General features: G+C 48.7%; 7 protein-coding genes across 7 annotated transcripts; 3 read left to right on the top strand and 4 right to left on the bottom strand.

Moving 5' to 3' along the window:
• Positions 1-4,160: 4,160 nt before the first annotated feature.
• NCS54_00186800 (HET domain-containing protein) lies at positions 4,161-5,769 on the bottom strand (the record flags this gene model as incomplete). The annotated part of the gene is made up of 2 exons (XM_053147483.1): positions 4,161-4,180; positions 4,227-5,769. The coding sequence occupies 2 exons, from the start codon at positions 5,767-5,769 to the stop codon at positions 4,161-4,163; spliced, it is 1,563 nt and encodes a 520-aa protein (XP_053003458.1).
• A 444-nt stretch (positions 5,770-6,213) lies between these two features.
• On the bottom strand, positions 6,214-7,458 carry NCS54_00186700 (Putative dimeric dihydrodiol dehydrogenase protein; the record flags this gene model as incomplete). The annotated part of the gene is made up of 3 exons (XM_053147482.1): positions 6,214-6,926; positions 6,980-7,351; positions 7,410-7,458. 3 exons carry the CDS (start codon positions 7,456-7,458, stop codon positions 6,214-6,216), a joined length of 1,134 nt encoding a protein of 377 aa, XP_053003457.1.
• Positions 7,459-8,622: 1,164 nt separating this feature from the next.
• On the top strand, positions 8,623-10,023 carry NCS54_00186600 (MFS domain-containing protein; the record flags this gene model as incomplete). The annotated part of the gene is made up of 2 exons (XM_053147481.1): positions 8,623-9,142; positions 9,197-10,023. The coding sequence occupies 2 exons, from the start codon at positions 8,623-8,625 to the stop codon at positions 10,021-10,023; spliced, it is 1,347 nt and encodes a 448-aa protein (XP_053003456.1).
• Positions 10,024-10,996: 973 nt separating this feature from the next.
• On the top strand, positions 10,997-11,564 carry NCS54_00186500 (Hypothetical protein; the record flags this gene model as incomplete). The annotated part of the gene is made up of 2 exons (XM_053147480.1): positions 10,997-11,032; positions 11,085-11,564. The coding sequence occupies 2 exons, from the start codon at positions 10,997-10,999 to the stop codon at positions 11,562-11,564; spliced, it is 516 nt and encodes a 171-aa protein (XP_053003455.1).
• A 2,502-nt stretch (positions 11,565-14,066) lies between these two features.
• On the bottom strand, positions 14,067-15,977 carry NCS54_00186400 (Hypothetical protein; the record flags this gene model as incomplete). The annotated part of the gene is made up of 3 exons (XM_053147479.1): positions 14,067-14,887; positions 14,941-15,492; positions 15,635-15,977. The coding sequence occupies 3 exons, from the start codon at positions 15,975-15,977 to the stop codon at positions 14,067-14,069; spliced, it is 1,716 nt and encodes a 571-aa protein (XP_053003454.1).
• Positions 15,978-16,336: 359 nt separating this feature from the next.
• On the top strand, positions 16,337-20,211 carry NCS54_00186300 (C2H2-type domain-containing protein; the record flags this gene model as incomplete). The annotated part of the gene is made up of 4 exons (XM_053147478.1): positions 16,337-16,394; positions 16,695-17,538; positions 17,645-19,469; positions 19,528-20,211. The coding sequence occupies 4 exons, from the start codon at positions 16,337-16,339 to the stop codon at positions 20,209-20,211; spliced, it is 3,411 nt and encodes a 1,136-aa protein (XP_053003453.1).
• A 1,346-nt stretch (positions 20,212-21,557) lies between these two features.
• NCS54_00186200 (Hypothetical protein) lies at positions 21,558-23,556 on the bottom strand (the record flags this gene model as incomplete). The annotated part of the gene is made up of 2 exons (XM_053147477.1): positions 21,558-22,299; positions 22,349-23,556. The coding sequence occupies 2 exons, from the start codon at positions 23,554-23,556 to the stop codon at positions 21,558-21,560; spliced, it is 1,950 nt and encodes a 649-aa protein (XP_053003452.1).
• Between the last annotated feature and the right edge of the window lie 495 nt (positions 23,557-24,051).

Below are 24,051 nucleotides of genomic sequence, written 5' to 3'. Positions count from 1 at the left end.
AGTTATATTATTATTTTTTATATTCTTTATCGCAAGGCACTTTCTTTAATATTAAAAACTTTAAGATAGGGCTTAGCGCCAAGTTAATATATCCTAAGCATAATTAGTTATTACCCAGGGGGTTAGGTAAGCAAGTTATATACCCCTCTGTTTATCATAGAGGGGGCATCATAACCTATAACTATGTTATTGCTATAACTACCTTGAGTAACTTAATTGCCTTATTTCTCTACTAATTAAAGTCTAAATAGCTTTAAATTAAAGCTAGACTTTATACTTAATTAAAACTAACTATGCCTTAATTTTTAAGTAAAAAGAGCGCCGCTGCAGCGCATATAGCGCATACATATCTATCAGGGGCATTAACCCCGCTAACAACTCAGGTAAACCCCTCACCAAGTAAATATAGCATTAAGGAGATAGCTGCGCTCTACTACGTAAATATTGCCTTAACTAAGAAATATATATATCTATTAAAAGCTAAAAAGCCACTGCCTTTTAACTCTAAAAGAGGGACTCTGATAGCGCTAATTAGGCTAGAAGAATAGGCTTTAGTGACCTTTATTTATTTAATTAAAAGGAGTACTTTTGCGGTATTAGAAGCCTCTATCTATAACTACGCCAGTTTCCTTCGAGGATACTAATTTAATAACCCATAGCCTCTTATATTAATATCATAGGTATAGAGGTTTAAAAAGCGTTATCTAGAGCTTTAATATAAGTCCCTAAAAGTCTAAAAAGTTACCTATACTACCGCCGAGACTAATATATACTATATTAATAATTAATTTAAGGAATTTAATGCCCTAATATATACCCTTAGTATTTAAAAATATAATTTTTAAAACTTTAATAAGACCCCCTTATAAATTAGATAGATAAATAGTAATATTAAGCTCTTTTCTATATAAATAAAATAAAATATATAAATAACTATCTTTTAGCCTAGGAATAAGAAGTCTTTAACTTTTATTAATATAATTAATATAACTAAGAAGTTAATTCCTTTATTCTTAATACTTATAGCGAAGGTATTATTAGAGAAATATACCTAGGATAATATTAATAGCTAGGTTATCCTTATATTTACTAATACGGGTTTTAATAACTCTTATTAAGCTATTTAGTAGCTATAATACTTTAATTACTATTTCTTTACTATTAGCGAGACCTTTATTAGATCTTCTATTAAGGAGTAGTTTAATTACCTAATAATTATTATAAAGTCCTAATTTAATAAGGAATATATATTTAAACCTCGCTACTAAGTTAAGAAGGCTCTAACCTTATACTAGCTCCTCCTAATAAACTCTTTTTTTACTTATAAGGATCCTAAATTCCTATAGTATTATAAGATATTTAATATTATCCCATACTAGCTCCTAAGTTATATAAGCTACTATTTATAACCTCTTAATATAGGGGTCTATTAATACCTTAAGAATAAGTAAAAATATATACTTAGGGACTTTATAATAGCTAATAATCTCTAGATCTCTTAATTTAACTTCCTAAACCAGTAGAATTAAATATATATAGCTACCTTTAAGGCCTATTATATATATATTAGGTTTAAGAAGTTAGGGTTATCCCCTTTTAACCTAGAAGTTATCCTAGGTCCGCTCTACTAGCACGCTAAAGAGCAAGATAAGCCCCTATTCCTAATTAAATTAAATAGGGATAAAATAACCCTAAGGAGGGTTAAGAAGTAGCTCTCTAATTAGTCTATTTAAAGGTCTATATCCCTCCTTAATATACTAATAAAGAAGGTTATTTAGTATGCTAAAGCATATATTAACTTCGCTATTATGACTTAAAAGTTATATAAGAATAGCCTCGCTTTATATAAGGAATATATATAACTTAAGGGACGCTATATATAAAGTTAATAGCAAATTAAGGGCATTAAAGATAGTGCCTTTAATATAAATAAGTTAAAGTATATAGTTAAAGTATAAGAGTAAGAGGATAAGAGACTAAAAGAGAAGAGATTAACCTAGCAGTAAAATAACCTCTTTTAAAGCCTTTATAATAATAGCTAGCCTTATTTCCATAGCAGCGCGGCTATAAAAGCAAAGTAAGAAAAAGCAATAATAAAAGCGGCTATAATAGCTTTATAAGAGGCCAACCGCTAGAGATTAATAAATAAGTTAGAAAGGGATATCCTTAATTATTACTAGCGCCTTTAGACTAAAGCTAATAAAAAAACCTAGTACTTTTACTATTAAATTTAGAGCTAGTATATTCTTAAAGCTATTCCCAAGGCCGCTAACTATTTAGCCGACCTTAATAAGGCTATAGCCTTGCGAGAGGTAGTAGCCTCGCGAGGTCAGCTAGATAATATATCTGAAGATATTCTCTCGGTATTATTAGGAGATTTAATGCTGCTATTACCCGGTAATAAGGAGGAGGATTATAACGATATTAAGATTATTATAAATATATAGATTAAGGGATTCATATAAGCCTCTTTAAGGGCTAGAAGAGGGGATTATTTGCCTAAAAATAGTAATTAGGAAGAGGATTTATTATGCCGAGAAGATTAGGGTAGATTCGGCTATGATCGTATGCCTAATAACTACTTGGATAATAAGAGGGTTAAGGCGTGTATTATAGTGGCTAGGATAATAATTCCTATGCCGCAGTCGCGGGCCTAAGACTAGGTATTATATTTACTTATATATAATAATATAGGAATAGCCTCTAGAAGGTTTAAATTATTAGAATCAATTAATTAGATAAAGCGCTTTTTAATAATTATATTTTTATTAAAATTAGCCTTTAATTAGTAGAGAAATAAGGCAATCAAGTTACTTAAGGTGGTTACAGTAGTGACGCAGTTATAGGTTGTGATGCCCCCTCTGTGATGAACAGAGGGGTTGCGTAAATCGATTACCTAATCCCCCGAGTATTACGCGGCTTTGTTCAAGCCCACGCAACAACGGGTTCACGTGCCCCGGCGTTTTCGGCGGGGTAGCATAAAGGAATCCTTTGTCTTTCGCCACGGCTACCATTATCTCAATTCTAGCAAGCTTCAGTACAATACAACCATTTTGCCTACCTAGCTTTGTGTGACCTAAGAAGTCGCAGCTGTAACAGTTATTTAATATATTTTCTAGAATACCTAATAGAGGCTCTTATAGACTAAAGGTGTAAGAAGTCTAATTATAAGATAAAAAAGAGATAAACCCCTCGTAGCCTACCGAGAAAATAGAGGGTATTATAGAAGTAATAGATAAAGAGGTATAGGTAAGGAGGAAGCAAACAATCGGCTAGATACACACGGCCGAAGGACTATTGATGTTTAATATGACGATTTATCTTGTTCCTCATAGCTCAGAGCCCATGACTAGCCATGTTATAGCAAACTATTATCGAGTTATATAGGCGGCCGGCTCTTGAGCTGGGCAAGGCAGCTCAGGAGGCTCTTTTACCTGGGGAAGGCCGGTGAATAGTCATTGTGTCGCATTAACTGATCCAGGCGACCACATGGCCATTGAAATAAAAGAATGTTGCTTATGGGTTTCTCCTTGCAGTATCGGATCTCACCTTTCTGTCTATCATCACAAAAACAGCAAAAATGGAGCCACAGCCTCATAGCCGTTAACTCGAGGACTGCGATTCTAGAGCCTGTGATTTCGGCTGCAAGCAAGTAATTTCAATAGTCTTGAGTCGTGACTGGTAGGAAAAATTAAAATAATTGCTAAGACCCTGTTTGCGCCTCATCTACCTTAGCTCAACACGCTCGACCGTGGCGCGGTTGGAACCAAGCAGCTCAGCAACCTCGCCTTCCATGAGCCCCAGCAAATAACAACATCCTAATAACAAGTAGTGATTGCCCTCAGGTCGTAAAACAACTGGCAAACTACATCCAGTCAAAATGCACAAGACATCTTCCACCTGTGTGCCAGACGGACACATCCCAATGTATCCATCACCCGTGGTCACCAACCTGCAACCCTCAGCCTCACCCGCCGCGGTAGCCCATTTCCTCATCAATGCGTCAGAATTAGGCCCGCCGGTGGGAGCCGTGCCGCCATCTTGCAGAATTTGTCCTAGGAGTCTCTCGTTTAGCTGCTCTCTAAGGAACAAGAACCATTGGAGGTCTTGGAGGTCGAATTCGGGCTTCTCGCTTCTGAATAGTATGCAGCAGATAACTTTTAGTAGGGACTTCCCATCTCTGTACTTTGGTCCAAAAGAGTCGAGGAAGTGCTCTAGGCACGAACCCATGTCATTTGCGAATAGCTCTGCCGAGATGGGCTTGTCATAGACTGATTTCACTGTCTGTGCCTTGACGACCGACACCCAAAGACTATCACCAGCAACGCAAGCGTCAGGACATTTCCAAAATTCGATAGCCTCGCCATAGACTCGGTTCACGTCCCCGGGCGGACGCTGCCTCACTTTGCCGCTCAGGTCTGCGCCAAATGCCGGTACCCAGGTCGGCATGTTCTGCTCGGGTCGGATGCCAGCAGCGCGAACCCCAAGATACGACAGGGACTTTAAGGAACGCTTGCCACCCGGATCTTGTTCCCTCTCCAAATGTTGCACTACCTCGAGATATTTCTGTGTAAACTCGATATAGACTTGTCCTACAGACTTGGTGTAGTCAGGGACGATGCCAAGACCGCTCAAGCCCAGCAAACCATAAACATAGTCGACTGGCCGAGTTGCTTTGAGATTGCCGTTGAAGGAAGCCTGAAATACAACGCTCTGATGATGCGATGTACTGTGTGCTTGCAGTCGCATGTGGAAAGCTTGGAAAATCGCCCCCAGGCCCATTACAAGGCCGCGCATCCGGAATTTGACCAACGGCCGCATATCCTCATCCAGTTGGTAAACGGCGTCTAGCATCTGGTACAAGAAGAAGATTGCGGCCTGAAGTTTGCCCGAGGATATGGCGTTTGAAGGACCCATGAAGTGAAGTCGTCTTGCGAGGATCATCTCTTGCTGGATCCATACCCGAGACCAGAATGGAAGACGTGTGAGGTCATAGACAGCGCTCCAGGGGTTTTCAGGTGGAAATTCAATGCCATCGCCCTCCCGAAATGCGTCCAAATGCTGACTGATCCAAGACAAAAGGACGTTACGGTTGAAAAGTGATGTGAAAGCCACCATGTTCTTTTCCCAGCCAGGACCGTCGAGGGTTGGGAGCGGACCGTAATCAGATTCGTGCTTGGATTTGATGACCTGGAAGGCGTCTTGGAAAATGTCAATGGGCCCTGCAGTGTCTTTTTCTTGTGAAGACAACCAAGCAAAAACAGCATCCGCCGAGGTGTACAATTCCCTCATCAGCTGAACCTGGGCTGATCGTTCCGCTAGATCAGCTTGGTTGATGCACACGGCATCAACCCATAGACGAAAGTTGGAAGGGTCCGAGTTTCTGCTCCCATCTTGTTGCATGGCAACCCAGTGCTTCTCGACGTGCTTCAGAGCGGTCGCTAGGTTGACTGTGACTTGAATAGGAATGCCATCGACAATTATCTCTTCGGTGATTGACTCGTCGCCCCAGACATATGAGAGGCAGACAAATTCGGGCTTTGTGTCTAGAGACACGGTATGAAGCTTGCAAACAACCTTGTCCGTCGGTGACCGAGAGAGGATCTCAAGGAGGCGGATCTCCCTGTGTGGGTTATTGAAAGGATGATATATGGATTGTCGCGTCGGCGTCGCGACTCTTGCGGACCGTGAGAAGAGTTTGAAAGGCCCAGCTTTCATCATGGAGCGGATGGACCCTTGGCGACTGCTACCTGGCGATCTTGGTTTCATGACGTGCTTTGTGAGTTGAAGCGGAAAGTGATGAGCAATTAAGAAGTCTGGTTCTACAGGAATAGAAATACCGAGAGCAAAGAGGGGAACAGACTTTCTTTTTCTCCCCCTTGCTAGTCTGTGGCGTCTCAGCCGCAGCTGTGTTTAAACATGTGCGTATCAAGTTGCTAGGTTAGCCGCTCATCAGCGCCACATCTGATCGTCGTCAGCTCGTGCGTGAAGAATATGGACAAATTGTGCTCAACCATATCCTTACCGATCCCATACAGAACGATATCTTGATATTCACCTTGGGTTTCACCAAATCCAAGACGAGTGGGTAGCTTCAGTCGGCTCGCGAGAAAGATCTTCAGGCCATGGTGTAAAGATCAACTACTGGTAATGGTGAAGAGCCCAAAGACCTGCGTGTGTGCATCTTATCTATCATGGAATATTACTCTAAACCTAATCCTTGTCTTGCGGATATGCCAAACCTCCTTCACGTCTAATACCGTCCATCAGCCTCATCATTCGAAGTGTCTCGTCCAACGGAATAATAGCATTCTCAGTCCGACCGTTTGCAATATCCACTGCCACAGCGTCGGCCTCCCAGAAGAAGCCAAAAGTTCCGTCCGGCTTCTCTACGTTGAATGTACGCTCCCGTCTCTCATCAGCCTCCCCAAAGCCGGGTCGTGATCCTTCAAAAACGCGGAAGCCACTGGGCACACTTACTCCAGGGCCGAAGAGGATAATAGTTCCGTCGGTGCCTTCGATTCGCGCAAACTCCTCTGCTCCTCGGTATCGAAAGGTGGATGAACAAATTGCCGTCTTTTTCGCACCTCCGGTGGTGGAAGCGTAGTCAAGTATGACGACATTAGCCTCATCTATCTCGTTGACAATGTCCAAAGAAGAGGTGACCTTGATTGGCTCTGGGTGTTCATTTCCGACCTTCCATTCGCCCAGAATGATGGATGCATACGTCAGAGTGTATACACCAATGTCGAGTAAAGCACCGGCGCCAAGCGCAGGATCCTTGAGTCGAGAGTTGGCGGGCAGTGTATCCAGGGACATCTTGTTGCCAAAATCGATGAAGAAGCGCTCCACTTCTCCTATCGACTTTTTCACCAGGATCTCCTCTTTCAGAGCAGCGAACAATGGGAAGAACCTAGTCCACACAGCTAACCAAACGTGAGCATCACTGACTCGTGCCGGACTCTGGAATCCAGCTTACCTTCCATCACATAGACACCCTTGCGCCTCGCTGCATCCACCACCTCCTGGGCTTCCTTCTCGTTGATGGTGAAAGGCTTCTCACACAGCACATGCTTTCCCGCCGCAATGGCGTCCAGACAATTCTTCTTGTGGACAGAGTGTGGCGTCCCAACATAGACGACGTCGACGTTAGGATCATTGTATACGCCTTGGTAGTCGGCATACACTTGCGGTCGATGTTGATCAGGCGTCTTTTCCCATACCTTGTCGACGAATGCGTTCCCTTTATCAATGGAAGAGGAACCCAGAGCAACAATCGTATGCTTCGCTGGGGCATCCGACCTAGGCGCTAATATGTCCTGGGTAAACATTGTGGAGATCCATCCCGTGCCTGATACCGTCAGTCATGGCCCAGATCCGCATGTTTATGCCTCGCGCCTGTATCATACCGAGAATCCCCCATCGTACATGGGGCGATGTCTTTTCGTTGCTACTCATGATTGCGACGTCCTGGTTCTCTGTCACAGCGATCCTGATAAACTGATGATTGGAAGTCAAATCTGATGAGAATCTACGAGACTGAATTGAGAATATGATGGTCTTTATTCGAATTCAAGAGCCGCCTCCGATCCGTGAGAGCCGTAACTCCATTTGTCATTCTCCTAACCTATTCGGTCCTGGTGGAGTGACTTGCACGTCGCCATACAGTTGACCTCCAGTTATGACCTGATCAGGAACAGGCTGAATGATGCTGTATACGGAAACCCCGATACTCCGCGAAAGTTGGTGCATCATGGCAGTTACATCACTGGCCAGTGCTAGGAACAAGGTGGGAAATTCGTTTTCGCTTTCTTTAGGAGCATTAGTGCGACCCATTCCGGGATTTGATACCCGAGCACGAGTGTAAAGTCCGCCAGCGTAGCAAAGACGAAACCCCTACTGTAGTAAGAATAAGCGACGGGGCCAGGAATTAGATCCCGAGACAACTAGAGATGGAGCCCACGACAAAGTAAAGCCGACAATTTTCCGGTATGCAGGGCGGCTAACTCCCCCCTGCAACTAGAAGTGTGACACGAGAAGATATAGAAACAGAAGACGAATGATATCCGGCGCAGACTGCACTGTGCCACAGCCGCACCCGCATGACCGGCCTTTGATGGAGCAGGACAAGTACTTTGAGGACATGATTGGTTTGGGAGGAGGTGAAAACAGGCCGCCCAACTATTGACCCCCACGCATATACTACGTAGTAACAGCTCGATATCCGAAACTCCGCGAACAGGTATCATGACTCGCGACAAGCCGGCCCATCCTCGGATAGTTATCTTGGATAGGAAATGATGGTTTCCCCAAGTTTCGTAGCTTTTTCTGGGGTAGCGTGACGCAACAACCTTGTACGCTGCTACCATGATGGGCAGACTCGCACGAGACCATGTATCTACAACCTTTGTCCATAAGCGTTTGCAGCATTGCTTGCCGTACAGGCTACCCCGGATTTTGGGCCAGCTTCCCCGCGTTCTGAGGTGGTTGGCTCACCTCGGCTTCAACACTCGTCAGGGGTCCTCGGCTGAAAATGAAGTATATAGCTGAACAGTCTGCAACCACCTCTCCAACCTCAATGGCTTGATACACCAGCGTCTTGGCATTTTCGAACTTTTCAGTATGACTTCCAAAACTTTCAATAGTGTGGGGCAAGAGCTTGCTGCCGTTCTGCCCCCAAACGACAAACCATGGTACAAGAAACGAAATCAAGTCTTTCTCAACTTCTGTCTCATTAGTCTTTTTCTCCTTTCTTCTGGCAATGGCTACGACGGCACCATGCTTAACGGCTGTCTCGCCCTTCCGCATTGGCAGTCCTTCATGGAACATCCAACCGGGGCGTGGCTCGGGTTCATCAGCGGTGCCCAGAACCTTGGCTCTATCGTCTTCTATCCCGTCGTCGCACACCTATCCAATCGCCTCGGTCGAAAACCAACCATCTTTATCGGCTACTTCTTCCTATGTCTCGGCGTTGGCTTGCAGACCGGGGCTATAAACCCATCCATGTTTGTTGCTTCACGAGTTGTTGTTGGCATTGCGAGCGCCTTTTTTGGCGGATGCGTGCCTCTGCTCATGACAGAAACGGCATACCCCACCCATCGTGGAGTTCTCACGAGTCTCTACATGTGTGGGTGGTATGTTGGTAAGTGCTTATATCATAGAGGACTCTGACTGCATAAGCTAACAATGTCGATAGGTTCCTTCCTTGCCGCTTGGTCTACGTTCGGTACCCGCAATTACGATAATGATTGGAGTTGGCGCATCCCATCTGTCCTACAGCTACTCCTCCCAGTAATTGTTCTTCCGGGACTGTTCCTGGTGCCCGAGTCTCCACGCTTTCTGGCCTCCAAAGAACGTTACAACGAGGCTCGCGCCTTTCTCGTCAAGTACCATGCAGAAGGTGACGAGAATTCACTTCTAGCAACATTTGAGCTTGAGGAGATCACGCGAACCATCCAGATGGAACGTGACTTTCAGAAGAGCAGCTCGTATGGGCAGATGCTTGCCACTCCTGGTAACCGCAAGAGAACCTTCATCACCGTCTTTTTGGGAGTCTTTGATCAGTGGGCTGGCCAGAATGTCGCAGGCTACTACCTCGCCCCGGTGCTCACCACCATTGGCGTTACCACAGTTACAGACCAGACTCTCGTGAACGGATTCCTCCAGATCTGGAACCTCATCTGCGCCTTGACTGGTGCATTCAACGTTGATCGTGTTGGACGTCGACCTCTTTTCTTAGCCGCCACCGCAGGCATGCTCGTCTCTTACATCCTCATCACAGCGCTTTCTGCCACCTTTGCGAAGGGAGGGTCAGCAGCGGTCGGCACCGCAGTTGTCCCATTCCTTTTCCTCATGTACGGCTGCTTCTCTCTAGCTTTCACACCCTTGATGGTGGCATACCCAGTTGAGATCTGGCAATACGACTTGCGTGCTCGTGGTCTTTCTACAATGTGGGTGTCGACTGCGATAGCCGTCTTCTTCAACATCTTCATCAACCCAATCGCACTCGAGGCAATTGCGTGAAAGTATTACCTACTCTACGTCTTCATCCTCGCCGGCGGCGGCGTAGTCATCTATTTCACCTTCCCCGAGACGCGAGGTCACAGTCTTGAAGAGATGGCGCGAATCTTTGATGGGGACGACGCATCGCTGCCTCAAGAGGGAGTTTTGACTGAAAAGGCAATTGCGGCTGGAAATGTTCACCATGTTGACAATGCTGGCAAGGACCAAGACAAGGCGTCGCAGCCAGTCTAAATTACTTGACGCGGTGAACAAGTGGGTTGACGAGTTTCTGTGCCTCTGAATGTAGCGGGCAGGGGATTGTGGAGAGAATTAGTAGTGTCTTTGTGTCGTATCGGTTGCTTGGCAAGGTGGATCTAGGGATTTCCGTATTCTTCAAGTCTCCAGTAGAGTTATAATCATCATGCCCTCAAAGCTAATGTGTTTGTTCTATGTGGCCTGGACAGTGCTAATGTAGAATGCGTGTTTCAAGGTTGTATCGATGCCTCATTCAACACCCCCCATATGTTGTACCATTTCCGTCGTGTACTGGCTGGTTATTTCAGTTGAGCTGAGACCCAAGCTCTCTCACTCTCAAATACTGACAAGTGTATACCATGTTTTGCTCAAATAGCGTGATGCTGCTGCATCGGAGGCTATTCATCTTCCGTCCAGTCATACAGTTCTCAGCGCATCAAGCTCGGAATTAGTTCCCGGCGTCCATGCCGAGCTGAAGAGTGTTTGTAACCACACTTCGCTTTCGCTTTGGTCTTGGCCGGGGAGTCTCGGAGAACCTACCTTGTATCTTGGCAGTGGGGGTTCACGAGCATCCGGAGTGCAACCGAGATGGAGGAGCGCTATTGCGAGATACGTACCTGTGTGGGCATCGTTTACATCCATGAATACAAGTATAAGTACGGAGTAGGTAAGAGCGCAAAGAGATTCTTCTTATCGGCATTGACATCTAATTTCATTTCTAATCCCTTTTGAAATCAAAATGGCATCCAAAACCCTGAGCGACCCTGTGAAAGGCGTAAGCCCTTCCTCGTCCCAATTTTGTATAACCCTTTGTCTTACCAAAATAGTTTACCGAGATTACGGCTCAAGAGAAGTCGCTCGCGCTACCACACTTCACCGCTGAGGATGCCTTTGAGATTGGCGTCTTGATCCGGAACCGGCTGAGGGAGATCAGCGAGAATCCTGCAGTTGTAAACATTACGCTTGCCAACAACAAGCAACTGCTCTTTCACGCCGCATCGCGACCTGGAACGGTGCCCGAGAACGACAACTGGGTGGCCCGCAAGAGGAACTTTGTGCTGAGGTTTGGATGGAGCACCTGGGCAGGTCACAATCTTTTCGACATGGGCGATGAGGAAAAGTTCAAGGCTCGATTCCAGCTTGGTGAGACGGCTGGTGATTACGCCATTCATGGTGGTGGATTCCCTGTTCGCGTTCAGAACGTCGAGGGCCCAGTTGGCGCCATTGTTGTGAGCGGACTTGCCCAGGAGGAGGATCATCAGGTCATTGTTGAGTCTTTGCAAACCTTCTTGAATTCCACACATTGAATAAAGTAAAATCAGTCGCTTGAATTCATCAACCGCAGAATGCTTGAACGAGCTCTTGTGTTCCCTGTAGGGAAGTTGCTCAATGTCTCATACCTATGCTACATCGTCCAAGCCAGCATAATCCAAACCTTCTTGTCATCGAGCCTACAGCTGCAGCACGCAATCTTTCGTCTTCAAACGCAAATGTGTAGAAAATCGCTATTCACCCACCAAAATATGGTGTCATGTCTGTGATATCCGGAGCCACAGACCTCCCATGGTAGAACCCTGGTAGGTTCGACTCTAGATGATCTTGTTGCCGCCGAAAATGCAACATTGTGAACACTGCGGATCGTGTGACCTTGTGTTCATAGAGGCTAGCACACAGAGCGGCTAAAAGTGAGGTTATTCCAAGGTTCTGCCGTTGTATAGCCAGCCGAGAGATTAACCAACGCCATGGATGTTTGCTAAGTCCGATACTCCCCGGAAGAGTTGCTGACTCTATAGAGTGGGGCACCCAGGTCTCGCCACAACCCCAGTCTCGACATCCCCAAATCCCTCACCGGCGATCAACACCACAACATTCAATCGACGATTCCTCAACAAAATGACAATCAATTTAAATAATTAAAGCTGGAAATTAATATACATAGATTCCTTTTCCATTCGTGCAATTTCCATCGCCTCATCATAAAGATTGGGACCGTAAGCTTCCTCGTAACGTGAAGCTGCTTGTATTGCTTCAAAATGCGCAACTGCAATTTCTGGGATGCGTGCGAAGGTCTTATTGGGGTCATAGTCGACAGCCTTACGCCCGGTCGTCTCCTTTGACTTTAATTTCTCCTCGAGGAATATCATACGGAGCTATAAGGCTGCAATCATGGTGTTCTTCCTATCTAATTCCCTTGCGTGTGAATTCATGATATCCCGTAGGTCCCGCGGGAAGGTATCACGACTCTGATCGAGGCGTTGAGCTTGCTCTTTTATGTCTTTTCCGCTCTTTGGCGTACGCCAAAGCTCGGTATCACCAACTTTCCTCTTCTTCGGTGTATGCGGCGGCGACAATGAAGATGGTGGCTCTTCGGCCTCAACAGCTCGGTCTAGAAGTCTCTTCTTATCAAGAGGGAATATTCCAGCGGCCCGGAACCCTGATCGTATATTCCGGCTCGTAAAAGCTTGGTCTGACGCCTGTTTATATGCTTCAATAAACCGTTGCTTCTGTATTGGGGCCGTGGTGTTGAATGACGCGAAGTCCCTAGTTGCGCGACGAAAATAGGACTTGACAGGCGAGAATAAACCCACATCCAGCGGCTGGGAGATATGTGACGAGTGCGCCGGTAGGTATATAAGTTGAACCTTATTCACCCATGCCATGTACATAATTTCAATCGTAATGTGCGTGCGGTGGCCGTCTAAGATAAGCATACGCCAAGCCGTTGTGTCCTTCGGTTGGGTCTCCTGGAGGAAGATTTCGGTAAACCACTTCCTGAAGATGACAATGTTCGACCAACCCGTAGGAGAACAGTCAAAGAACCAATTTGGCGTATTTTCCCCTGGAAACCACTGTCCTTGGAGGTTCATGCCGGTCAGAATAAGGGCAGGGGTCAACCGTACGCCTGCTGCGCTGATACACTCGAGAATCGTGGCCCAGGTGCGAGAATCACTATCTGTGACAATAGAGTATCTCGTGAGAGTAGATCCACACACTCTGCCGGCCCGGGTCTCCCCTTCTGCAAGCCCGTGTTCGTCGACATTGTAGGTATTATCATTTTGAATCCCCAGAGACTTAATAGCGTAAGAAACTCGGTCTATGTGTTCTTCGAGCTTTTCTTTCGTCGTGGAATACGTATGGCAGGCCTTAATCGATCGCGATAGCTTCATTTTGACGTCCTCGTGGCGGTCTAGGAACCGGTCCACCTAGTTATGTCTAATGGGTTCTTCTTCCCCGGCTACACTCACAACTAACTGTGCGAATCCTTGGATGTGTGCTTTCGAGGGAGCCCAGCCAGTTGCTTCTTCTTGTAAAATCCATCGCACTAGGTCTTCTTCTTGCTCTTTTGATAGTCTTTGGAACGGTTCCATCGCCTTGTGGATATTCGTACATCCTTGAAGCCGACTGCGTAAGGTTAAACGCGGGATACCGTGGGCTGCAGCTGATGAGTCGACTGTGTCCCATTCAGTCTGCGCAATCGCGCTTTCAATTAGATATTCACGATCTTTATCCATTTAAGAAGACATATTGAAGATTTCATTTAATTTGCTAAAGAATTAATAATGTTGTGGTTGATTTCCTTAACCCCTTCTTTGGTGAGGGGTAACATAATACCAATTATCACGATGACGAAAAGGGGGTTGTGGCAAGACCTGGGTGCCCCACTCTATTTGCTGGATTAACCACTGCACTAAAAAAATAGGTGCCGCACTATAGTTAGGTACAGCGGCTCAATCCTTCTATTCCAACAGAACCATCAATCAACCATAAACCTCTATATAATACTCTCTAGAGATCTACTAAAATAATCCTTACGGCATCATGCTATAGGTTGCTTGTACTGGCGCAACCACCGTGTTGTAGAATTGTATCCGGAATTGCTCGACATTGAACTGCCTTGTCGACTTAGGACCCTGGAACGAGGACTTAATACACCTCTGAACCGCATTGCCGTATGAATCGCCTGCCTCGCGGTAGACATCGTCAAGTCTGTCGATGGCGGTATCATATTGATCTAGGATTGGAGCTGAAACGGCTTGTCCCCTCGATTCATCCTGCAAGGTCTGTCGAAGCTCTTCGATAGGTGTTTTGAGGCATAGCTCAATAAGAATCACGCCGAGCGTGAAGATGGTCTTGTTGGGTATTAGGCGGCTAAAGTCTTTTGTTGACGACGAAAGTGGCTGATCCAACGTTGTCGGCTCGTGAAACGCATACGAGTTGGATGGGAACTGTGAAACAAGTTGCATCCCTTCGCTTCCCTCGTCGACGAAGAACTTGATCTCGTCCTGATCCCATCCTTCTCCCAGCCATGGACTGTCGCTCAGGTGAAGAACGGACCACGCAATCGAAGTGGCAATAGCATATCGCTGTTTGGCCGAGAGAGCAAGATGTGCGTGGGCCTGCCGTCTGTTCTGGTTTAGGAGCAGATGTCTCAGCGAAATTGTCCTGGTAAGGCCCGATAGCTCTTCCGAGTGTTGGCTGAGGGAAAAGTGCGAGAACTGCGGGTCCTTGTCGGCCTCTGGGTCTCGGAGACAACCAGTAATACACCACGGAGTGCATTGTGTTCGGACTTGGCCACACAAATTTGCAATAAACTGTGCCGGCGATGGCGGCGGCAGAGTCGTATCCTGGACTATTTTGATGAGCGATCAAATAGTAAAACTCGGGACTTTCTTTGAGGCCTACCAGGTTGAAGAGTTGTCGAGTGAGTGCGATATGGTAGTCGATAGATCATGTCAAGAAGACTGGATGGAGAAGAAGATTTGGCCTTGGCCCTAGCAGGACTAGTAGTGACTGTTTTTGTGTTTCCTTTTGGCGTAACGTGAAATTTCCGCCATGAGTGTTCCGATTCTGGGTGCGTCTCATATGACAATCCTGCTGAAAAAGCCGATTGATAGCGCACAGGGCCCAAATTCCAGTCTAGGTCTATGGTTGCTTGATGAGATGATGGGCAGTTGCACTGCAAAGCAGATTTTAGTGCTCTGTGGAAAGATCTCAGACATGATCGGATCGAGTCGCAATGCTTCGGATTGAATCCCCTGATGAGGGCTTGGACTTGGCGAGTGTCATCTTCAGCGGATACCTCAGTTCGTTCAAGACAATTTCTCAGATCCTGATTCCACTTCCTGAGGTCATCAATGAGGGATCGGTTCTTCTTTGAGGCGAAGGAGCGCTTTACTCGACGCCACTCCCATAGAGGCCTGTCCGGATCGCCTGTCCACCGAGGCTGTATTTGGCCTATGTATTAGCTTGAGCTCTTCACTGATAGCTTCAGCACGCTATATGCGGTGTGACAAGGCACCTTGCCCTTGATAGAGGGTTGAAGTAGCGGGACTGATAGTTCTAACACATCTTGCACTTTTTTCAAGGAAGACGTAACCTAAGCTGAAAAAAATTCTCACCTTGCCATTAACATCAATGTCTAGATCTCTCAGTAACTTCGAGGTTCTCTCGTCCATTGCCTTGATGATGACGGCGAGGTCCTGGTGGATGCTGGGAAACTTGGCACTGAGACATTCCTGTAGCTCGTCAACAGAAGGATTTTCCAGTCCAATGTTGCGAAGAGTTATCTCCAGTTGACTCTTTTGCATAGTCAAGTCGGCACGGAGAGTCTGAATGGCGACGTAGTAGTTTTGGTGAGTCTCGAAGGGCTCGGCATACTTCTCCAATGCCCAGATGGCAATGGGAATGCCGCCAAGGACGAGGCCTGCGACCTCAGCCATGACATGAACGATGTAAAGATCCTCAGCGTTGCGAAAATTACAGTCGCTACGACTCAGAGCCGCGGCGGTTTAACGTTCGTTGAAGAGGGATGACGGGTGACTCGGTGAGGGAGATTGATGGTGGCCCCGCTGCGTTTCGGTATATCAGGCTCTGACCAGGCTGTGTGCGCCTCACCTTTTTTTTGGACAGTGATTGGATTAAGGATCAGTTCACTGCATGAGCTGAAAACAAAACAGTTCTCATAGGTTGGCAACCCCTCTTTTACCGAGGGTTCTCTCCAAAGACCAGAAGCTACGGCCATTCGACGACATTCGACGTGAGAAGCTTGCCCATCGGATTATTCTTCAACTCAACCGTCATGGAGGCCGTCCCAGCCAACGAGACTCCGCCGTCTCTCTCCAAGTCATTTAATGAGTGTATACGGCTATTCCGGACTTTCCTGTTAGCACTCCACGACGAGAATTGTCGTGTGGTGCGGCTGAAGCAGGTTGATCTCACCGAGATATCGGACCAGTGTGGAAGAGCCAAAAATCTGGGGAGACCAGATGAGAGCAGATCTCCCAGAGAGGGCTCGAGGCTCACTAGCTGACACACTCAGGCACGACAATGATCTCAAAGGCTTGGTTGAGGCTATTTTCATGCGACTAGGTGGACTCCTCCGCCAAGGCAAGTAGATAGATCAACGCAACTGGGACATTTATCTGACCCTGTTCCAGCAACATTTATCGCCGAGAAAAAGTACGACCCCGTTCTTGGGTCAGACCACGATTCAATCAGCAGCGTCAGCGCCGACGACTCGGATACTGGCTCCGACTCTGGTTCAGATGGTGATGACCAACCTCGGCATAACAGGATGCCAAAGATCCGTCTACTCGTTCAGCAAATCACAGATCAGATTCGGTCGCTATATGACCTGTCCTCCTTGCTTCGGCGGCCCAGGATAGCAGACAAATACATTCGCTCTGTCAGTTCCAAGTCACACACAGCCGCATCGGACACGCTGCCGCTCATGGTTTGCTTCAGCAAGTTAGATGAGAGTCACGCCATAGAAAAGATACTGCAGTGGCGCGGCTTGACCAAGAGCGGGCAGAGCCTCAGCTGTGAGAATGAGCCCCCTGCTGAAGAGAGACACAGCTTGGCAACTGACGAGGTCGGTAACATTCTGTGGTACTGCCAACGACTCGCAAGGGCGAACACGAGGCGCCGAGAGCAGCTTCGGTACTGGGCCGATCATCCGTATGTTTCCACGCAGGACAAAGACACCTCGTCCCAGACCTTGCCGGTCTTGGTAAAGCCTCCTGTCAAAGCATCAGAAATCAAGGAGGAGTTAGGAAGCCAAGCATCCACCCTCAAACTGCCGAGCGTCAAGTTCCCGCCAGCAGGCCCAACGTCAACCGTGTCCAAGCATAGCTTCTCCACAGCTGCCGCCTCAGATTTCCACGATACCAAGACAAATGCTCGGCCGCGGACAGTCTACGCTCCCACGAATGTTGGCCAAGGCAGGTCCAACGCTGTCCCGGGCCCCCCCAAGACGGACGGCAAAGCGACCTTTCCATGTCCGTACTGTGGAATTACCCTCGATTCTAGCGAGATGCAGAGGAGGCAGTCGTGGAAGTATATTGAGTCCTATCACGCATTAGTTAGACCCTACTAACCACACCCATAGGCGCCATGTATTCCGTGATCTCCGTCCATACATCTGCACATTCGAACACTGCCAGAATCCTGACAAGTTGTACGCCAGCCGCCACGAGTGGATATACCACGAGCTCCAGATTCACCGGCGCAAGTATGTCTGCAAAGAGTGCCCCAAGACATCTTCTAGCAGGACGGAAATGTTAGCACATGTCCAGGAGCACTATGGAGAATCAATCTCACCGGCGCATTTGGATGTGATTCTGAATCTCTGCGATCAACAAGATGATGGTATGAATGGTGAGGAAGAGGAATGCCTAGTGTGTGGAGAGGAGCTCTCGTTTCTGGCGTTGCCGGGACATTTAGCCATGCATATGGAGGATATGGCTCTCTTCATCTTGCCCAACACCCAAGAAGATCAGGACTTGGGGGGAACCAACGACTCGGTGCAAGTGGAAAAACTCAGCCATTCCAGGTCGCAGATAAGCAGCCTCGGCTTTTCTGCACCTGGAGATTATGGACAGAACCCAGCCGACTTCTCCAAGCTACTCACCAGCGAGGAAGCGGGGTATAGCTCCAAGCTTACCCACTGGAAAGTTACTCACGATCCAGAAGTGGCATCGTTGAAAGCCCTGGTCCAACAACTGGGAGACCAGGACGAGAAAGTCAGACATGCTGCTGTTAAAGCCTTGGGCAGCCAGCCAGCTTTGCCATATGAGATCAGCGAAGCCATGGGGGCAAGATTGGAATGCCGGGACCGTAATGGCCTGACGGTGCTATCGTGGGCCGCCAAGAATGGCCATGAGGTCACCTTCGAGCGACTCATCGAGAAGGGGGCCGATTTTGAGTCCAAGGACTGGTATAGCCACACGATTCTACATTGGGCCACCATGGGTGGAAGCGAGGCCATCGTCAGAATGCTGCTTGAGTTAGGAGCTAATGTTAACTCCAGGAGTGACGATGGAGAGTCGTCCCTACATTACGCCGCCTGGGGTGGGAATGAGGCCATCGTCAGAATGCTGCTTGAGTTAGGAGCTAATGTTAACTCCAGGAATGACGATGGAGAGTCGCCCCTATATTGCGCCGCCTGGGGTGGGAATGAGGCCATCGTCAGAATGCTGCTTGAGTTGGGAGCCGATTTTGAGTCCAAGACTGAGGATGGAAAGTCACCTCTGCATTTCGCCGCCTGGAATGGCAACGAGGCCATCGTCCGAATACTGCTTGAGTTAGGAGCCGATTTTGAGTCCAAGACTGAGGATGGAAAGTTACCTCTGCATTACGCCGCCTGGAATGGAAACGAGGCCATCGTCCGAATGCTCTTGGAGATAGGAGCTGACGCCCAAATGAAAGACAACAGGGGCGACACGGCGCTGTCACTAGCCACCGGGAACGGCGATGAGGCCATCATCCAGCTTTTGCAGCAGCATGCGGACTCCCCAGCGAGTCGCCAGTCGTCCAAGACCTACCATTCAGTTCCGTATAATGCTGAGGACGTCACCGCTGGCATCTCTTCTGCCGAGATCAACCTCAACTCCGTGCCTACTCTCTACAAGAAGGTTGGGCAAGATTGGCATGCCGTCTTTAACCCCAAACTGCAACGAGATCTCGACGTCGATCTAGTCCACGTACTTGAACATTCCTTTCCTGTCACCAGCGTGCGGTTCAGTCACGATGGCATGCACATAGCGACTAGCAGTCACCGCACAGCCCGAATTTTCGACATACAGACTGGTGAGCAGGTGTGTGTCCTGGATCACAATACTCCCCATACGGACCACAGTATATATATAAGCAGCGTGACCTTCAGCCCTGATGATAACTACCTGGCTACGGGTGGCGATCATGGTATGGTTTGCGTGAGTCAATTTCCTGCCTGTATCCAGCTTCAACTTAACTAAATACTGACATGGCCAGTTATGGGACATCGAATCTGGTACAGTCTTAGCCCAACTCGAGGGGCGTAAGGGGGAGATCCACGCGATAGAATTCTCTCCTGATGGAAGAAGTATTATTTCAGGTGCTAGCGATGGGACTGTCCGTTTGTGGGATGTCAACACCCGGGCTAACACCCGTACCCTCTCCACTGGAGACATGATCGTATCCATCACCTTTTCACCCGATATGCAACTTATCGCTTCAGGATCAGAAAACGGAAGCGTAAAGGTCTGGGACGCCAGCACAGGCGCACGTCTGATGCGCCTTGAAGGACACGAAAAATCTGTTCTTTCGGTCGCCTTCTCGCCCGATGGCAACACCCTTGTCTCAGCCAGCTTCGACCAAACTATCAAGATGTGGCATCCCATTCAAACTCAAGGCACATGGGGAGTGAAGTGTATCAAGTCTCTCCAAGGCCACACAAACGATCTCAACTCTGTTTCATTCACCCCTGACGGAAACGGGCTGCTCTCGGGGTCTAGGGAGAGTAGTTTGCAGTTCTGGGATACAAAAACAGGCATGGCACAATTCAGGCTTCAAGGTCATACGGATACAATTTATTCGGTTGCCGTTAGCCCCAGGGGAGGCATCTTCGCCACTGCCTCTGCCGACGGGGAGGCTCGTGTTTGGTTGTACGGTCCGTACCAGGCAGAGGGAACCTAGCATAGGGGATAGCATTTCCGAGCCCTCGGCTGAAGAAGCGCTTGCCTTGTCCCAGAAGGAATTAGAATAGCTTATGTAGATAATAGATAGGACAGCGACATGCAAATATTGATTTTAAAAGCAGCCGTTAAATTAAGCAAGAGTCTGGGCTTACCCTAAGAGGTTCACCATGCCGCGTTGCCGCGCCCTAGGATATCATAAGTCGTTCATACGACACCGGAGACTCCAGAAAAATGACGTTAGGGCTCCATAATGGTTTAAGACGTTAATTGGCTTGCTGCATGAACCGTCTGGGCAATGTCGTATATACCCGTAACCCCAGAGATCAACGAGGCGGCGATGGGATACACGGACTCTACCCTAACAGTGTCTGTCGTATTCGAGTAGTTATAATCACCGGGAAGTGAGAATAACTGATGCCATATCCGTAAGTAGCTGAGAAACAGATCCTCAACTGTAGATGATGTTGAGCAAGGCGTAGGCCAAGAATTGAAACAAACAACAGTTGGCCGGGACCCTTTCGGGTCTGATTTGGTTTCTATTAATTTAAGGTGACTTTAAGACAGGGGGTTCTCGTATCAAAGAATGACGAGGAAGCATAAACATCGGGGAAATCGACTTGCTTGTCTAACTCGGAATGCCTCCTCACGATGGCTTCGCCGCGAGTTCCCTAGCGTTAGGCAGCGCCACAGCCTTGAAACAAGTCGACAGAATACGCGCCAACTTTTTGAGTGAAGCATGGCCAACTAAATTTTCCAGTCTATTCTTGTCATACACTACCAAGCTCAGTGTCACACCCCATGCACGCCACCACCTTGTCTGAAACGCCAACTCCCGTCTGCTGTACTACCCAAGGCAAAGCTATTCTCAACACCACTAAGACGGCGCCACTTCAGCCATACGCGTGTCCAGCGCGGCTTAGAGCTGCAGTCAGCTCCCGTCGGGTGGCTTGGGTGGGAGCTCCCAGCTGAGCTCCTTCAGGCAGCAAGATCTCGGGCGGTCAGATCTAGGACGACGAAGATCCTTGTTGGGTGGAAAGTAACTTTAGGCATTAGACCTATTAGAAATTGCTCTGGCATTCACTCTTTTTCAACATGACTCGTAGGGGCAGACATTGTACGGCTGGCGACCCCTGGTCAAGCCGGTTGGAAGGGGCTGGTTGCCTCAATTCACATGGTTTTCACTCTGAGATTGTGTTCTTAGAAAATTCCAACATATCTATTAATACTATCCATAAACCATCATAGCCATCGCGGCCATATCATCATACTGTATATGGTTAATGCATGGAGGCATGTACAGTGCGCCTCAGATTACCAGTCCAAACCATCATATGCAACCCAACATTAAAACAGAGCAGCCAAGACGAGGGGCAGAGCGTAGACCAGGGCCATGTTGATGATGGAACCGCGGCCGGCCGTGTTGGCAGGAGTGGTGCTGCTGCCGCCATCGCCAGAGCCTGAGCCAGAGTCTCCGGAGCCGGAACCAGAATCGGAACCGGAACCCGAGTCGCTGCCGGAGCCAGAGCCGGAGCCTGAACCAGAGCCAGAGCCACCGGAACCTGAATCGGAGTCGGAGTCAGAGCCACCAGACCCAGATCCAGAACCGCCAGAACCGCCAGAACCGCCAGAGCCCCCTTCCTTGTCATCGCCATCCTCATCATCACCAGAGCTTCCACCGCTGCCACCACTACCACCAGAACCACCCCGGCTTCCCGAAGATCCAGACCCAATATCCGAAATTCTAGCCTGGGCAACAGTCAACTCAACAGGCTGCTCCCCACACTCCTGCACCATGTCAATCTTGGGCTTGTTGTTGGTCGCCTGGAAGCTGTTGCTGGTCAAATCCTGGAACTTGCCGTCCGTCTCCTGCAGCTCCGAGTTGTACACGTCCGAGCCGTCCACTATCATCTTGAAAATGCACCCCTTGACCACCTGGTTGACCTCGGTCTTGTCGGAGCTGGAGCCCGCGGGCTTCTGCACCTTGACCGAGGCGACGACGCGGACGTAGTCATCCTTGGGGATCTCGAGGGGTGACTCGACGTTGATGGTGCAGTCGGCCTTGGAGTTTGCCTTGGGAGAGAGGATACTAATTCTGTTAGTTCAAGTGTTGGAGTGAGATAGGGGATGGGACTTACATAGCCTTCTTGCCATCGACCGTGCTGAACCTGGCGTTCGTACCAGGCTTGGCATTGTCAAGAGGAAGGTCGATGGACTTGTTTGTCGCAGCAGCAGTAGCAACAGTCGTGAACGAAGTCTTGTCTCCAGAACCGCCAGCAGTCTTCGACGCTACGGCGGTCTCCTCGGCGTCATCATCATCATCACTGCTACCCGTGGTGGCCGGGGTATCATCGTCGTCCGTCCCCGTCGTCTCGCTGCCATCAGTCTCCTCAGGCTTGTCATCGTCCGTCGCAGTAGCTTCACCATCATCATCGTTGCCTGTCGTGGCGTCCGGGCTCTGGTACGAGGGGTTGGTGGCAGCACCAGTAGGCTCTTCTGTGGTCCCGACCGTATTGTTTTCGACATCTTCGGTATTCGTAGGCTCGGGCGTCTCGGTATCGGAACCTCCAGTCTCTTGAGGGGTCTCTTGAGGGGTCTCTTCAGGTGTCTCTTCAGGTGTCTCGGTCTCTCCCGATCCTCCAGTTTCTTCAGGGGTGTCGTCGTCGCCGCCATCCCCCGTCTCGACTGTCGGCTCGGGCTTAGCATCGCCGGTAGGCTCAGCATCACCGGTGGGCTCAGTGTCTTCGCCACCGGAGGATCCTGTAGGGGCGGGCTCTTCATCGTCTGTTGGTGTTGTAACGGCCGTGGTTAGCGTAACTGTTCCATCATAATCGGCAGGCGGCCGAGCCTCAGGTGTCTGTGTACCAGGCGCCTGGGTAGTAGGTGCCTGTGTCTCAGGCTCCGCGGCTATCGTCGTCAGGTCCGCTGGAGCCTCCGAGGGCTCACCTGGAGTTTCTGACGGGGTTTCCGCGGGCCCCTCCGGAGCAGCTCCCGAGGGAGTTTCAGAAGGAACTTCGGGAGCAGACTCAGAGGGTCCTTCACGAGCCCCGCCGGGCGCTTCTGGTTCTGGTTCCCCAGAAGGCACTTCCGGATCTTCCTCGGCAGCCGTTGGCGACACTTCAGGCGTTGTATCATCAGGTAATGGCTCACTTTGTGTTGGCTGTTCAGGCTCGGGTTCAGGTTCCGTATTGGCGGGGACGTCGCCGCCAGCATCGCCGCCAGTCTCTCCGCTTCCGGTGTCATCGCGTGTGACAATATCCGGAGCTGGGGCTCCAGTGTCGGCAGCCGTTTGGGCTAGGCCCTTGACGGCGAGAAGGCCCAGAATAAGGCCGCTTGAGGGACGCATGGTGTTGACTTTTTCGTTCTGAGAATGGCTTCAAGGGATTGCCAGAGATCAAAGAGCGAACCGTAGATGTCTTGTCAGGAGTCTATACCGATCACAAACCAGGGCTGGACCTCGTCTCTATATATACCTCTCCTCCCCAACTTTCCCTAGCAACGGCAACCCCGCCCTATGAGTTATCGTCTCAGTAGGCGAAGTTTTGAGGCTTAGAGCTGAAAGGCCCATGATGCAAGCTGAGGCAGCACACCTCTAGTGCCAACTTTGGAGCGGTAGCACGGTAGCCACCATGCCAGTGGGCGGGTCCCTACAGCGTCTAGGGCTGAAGGATCGGTGAGCAGTGGCCTCAGTGTTTTCTTCTGGGGTCCAATAACAGCCTTGTCAGCTGCCCATTCACCCTCCTCTGCTCCACAGGGCTTCAATACTTTGCAAAGCATGTCTCCCAACCTCGCCGGCGCATAAACCACAACGAGAACAACGCAAAAGGGCTGGGCCTGCCGC

This window comes from Fusarium falciforme, chromosome 1 (assembly GCF_026873545.1).
Source record: "Fusarium falciforme chromosome 1, complete sequence".
NCBI lineage: Eukaryota > Fungi > Ascomycota > Sordariomycetes > Hypocreales > Nectriaceae > Fusarium > Fusarium falciforme.
This window is presented reverse-complemented; position numbering and strand designations above follow the sequence as displayed.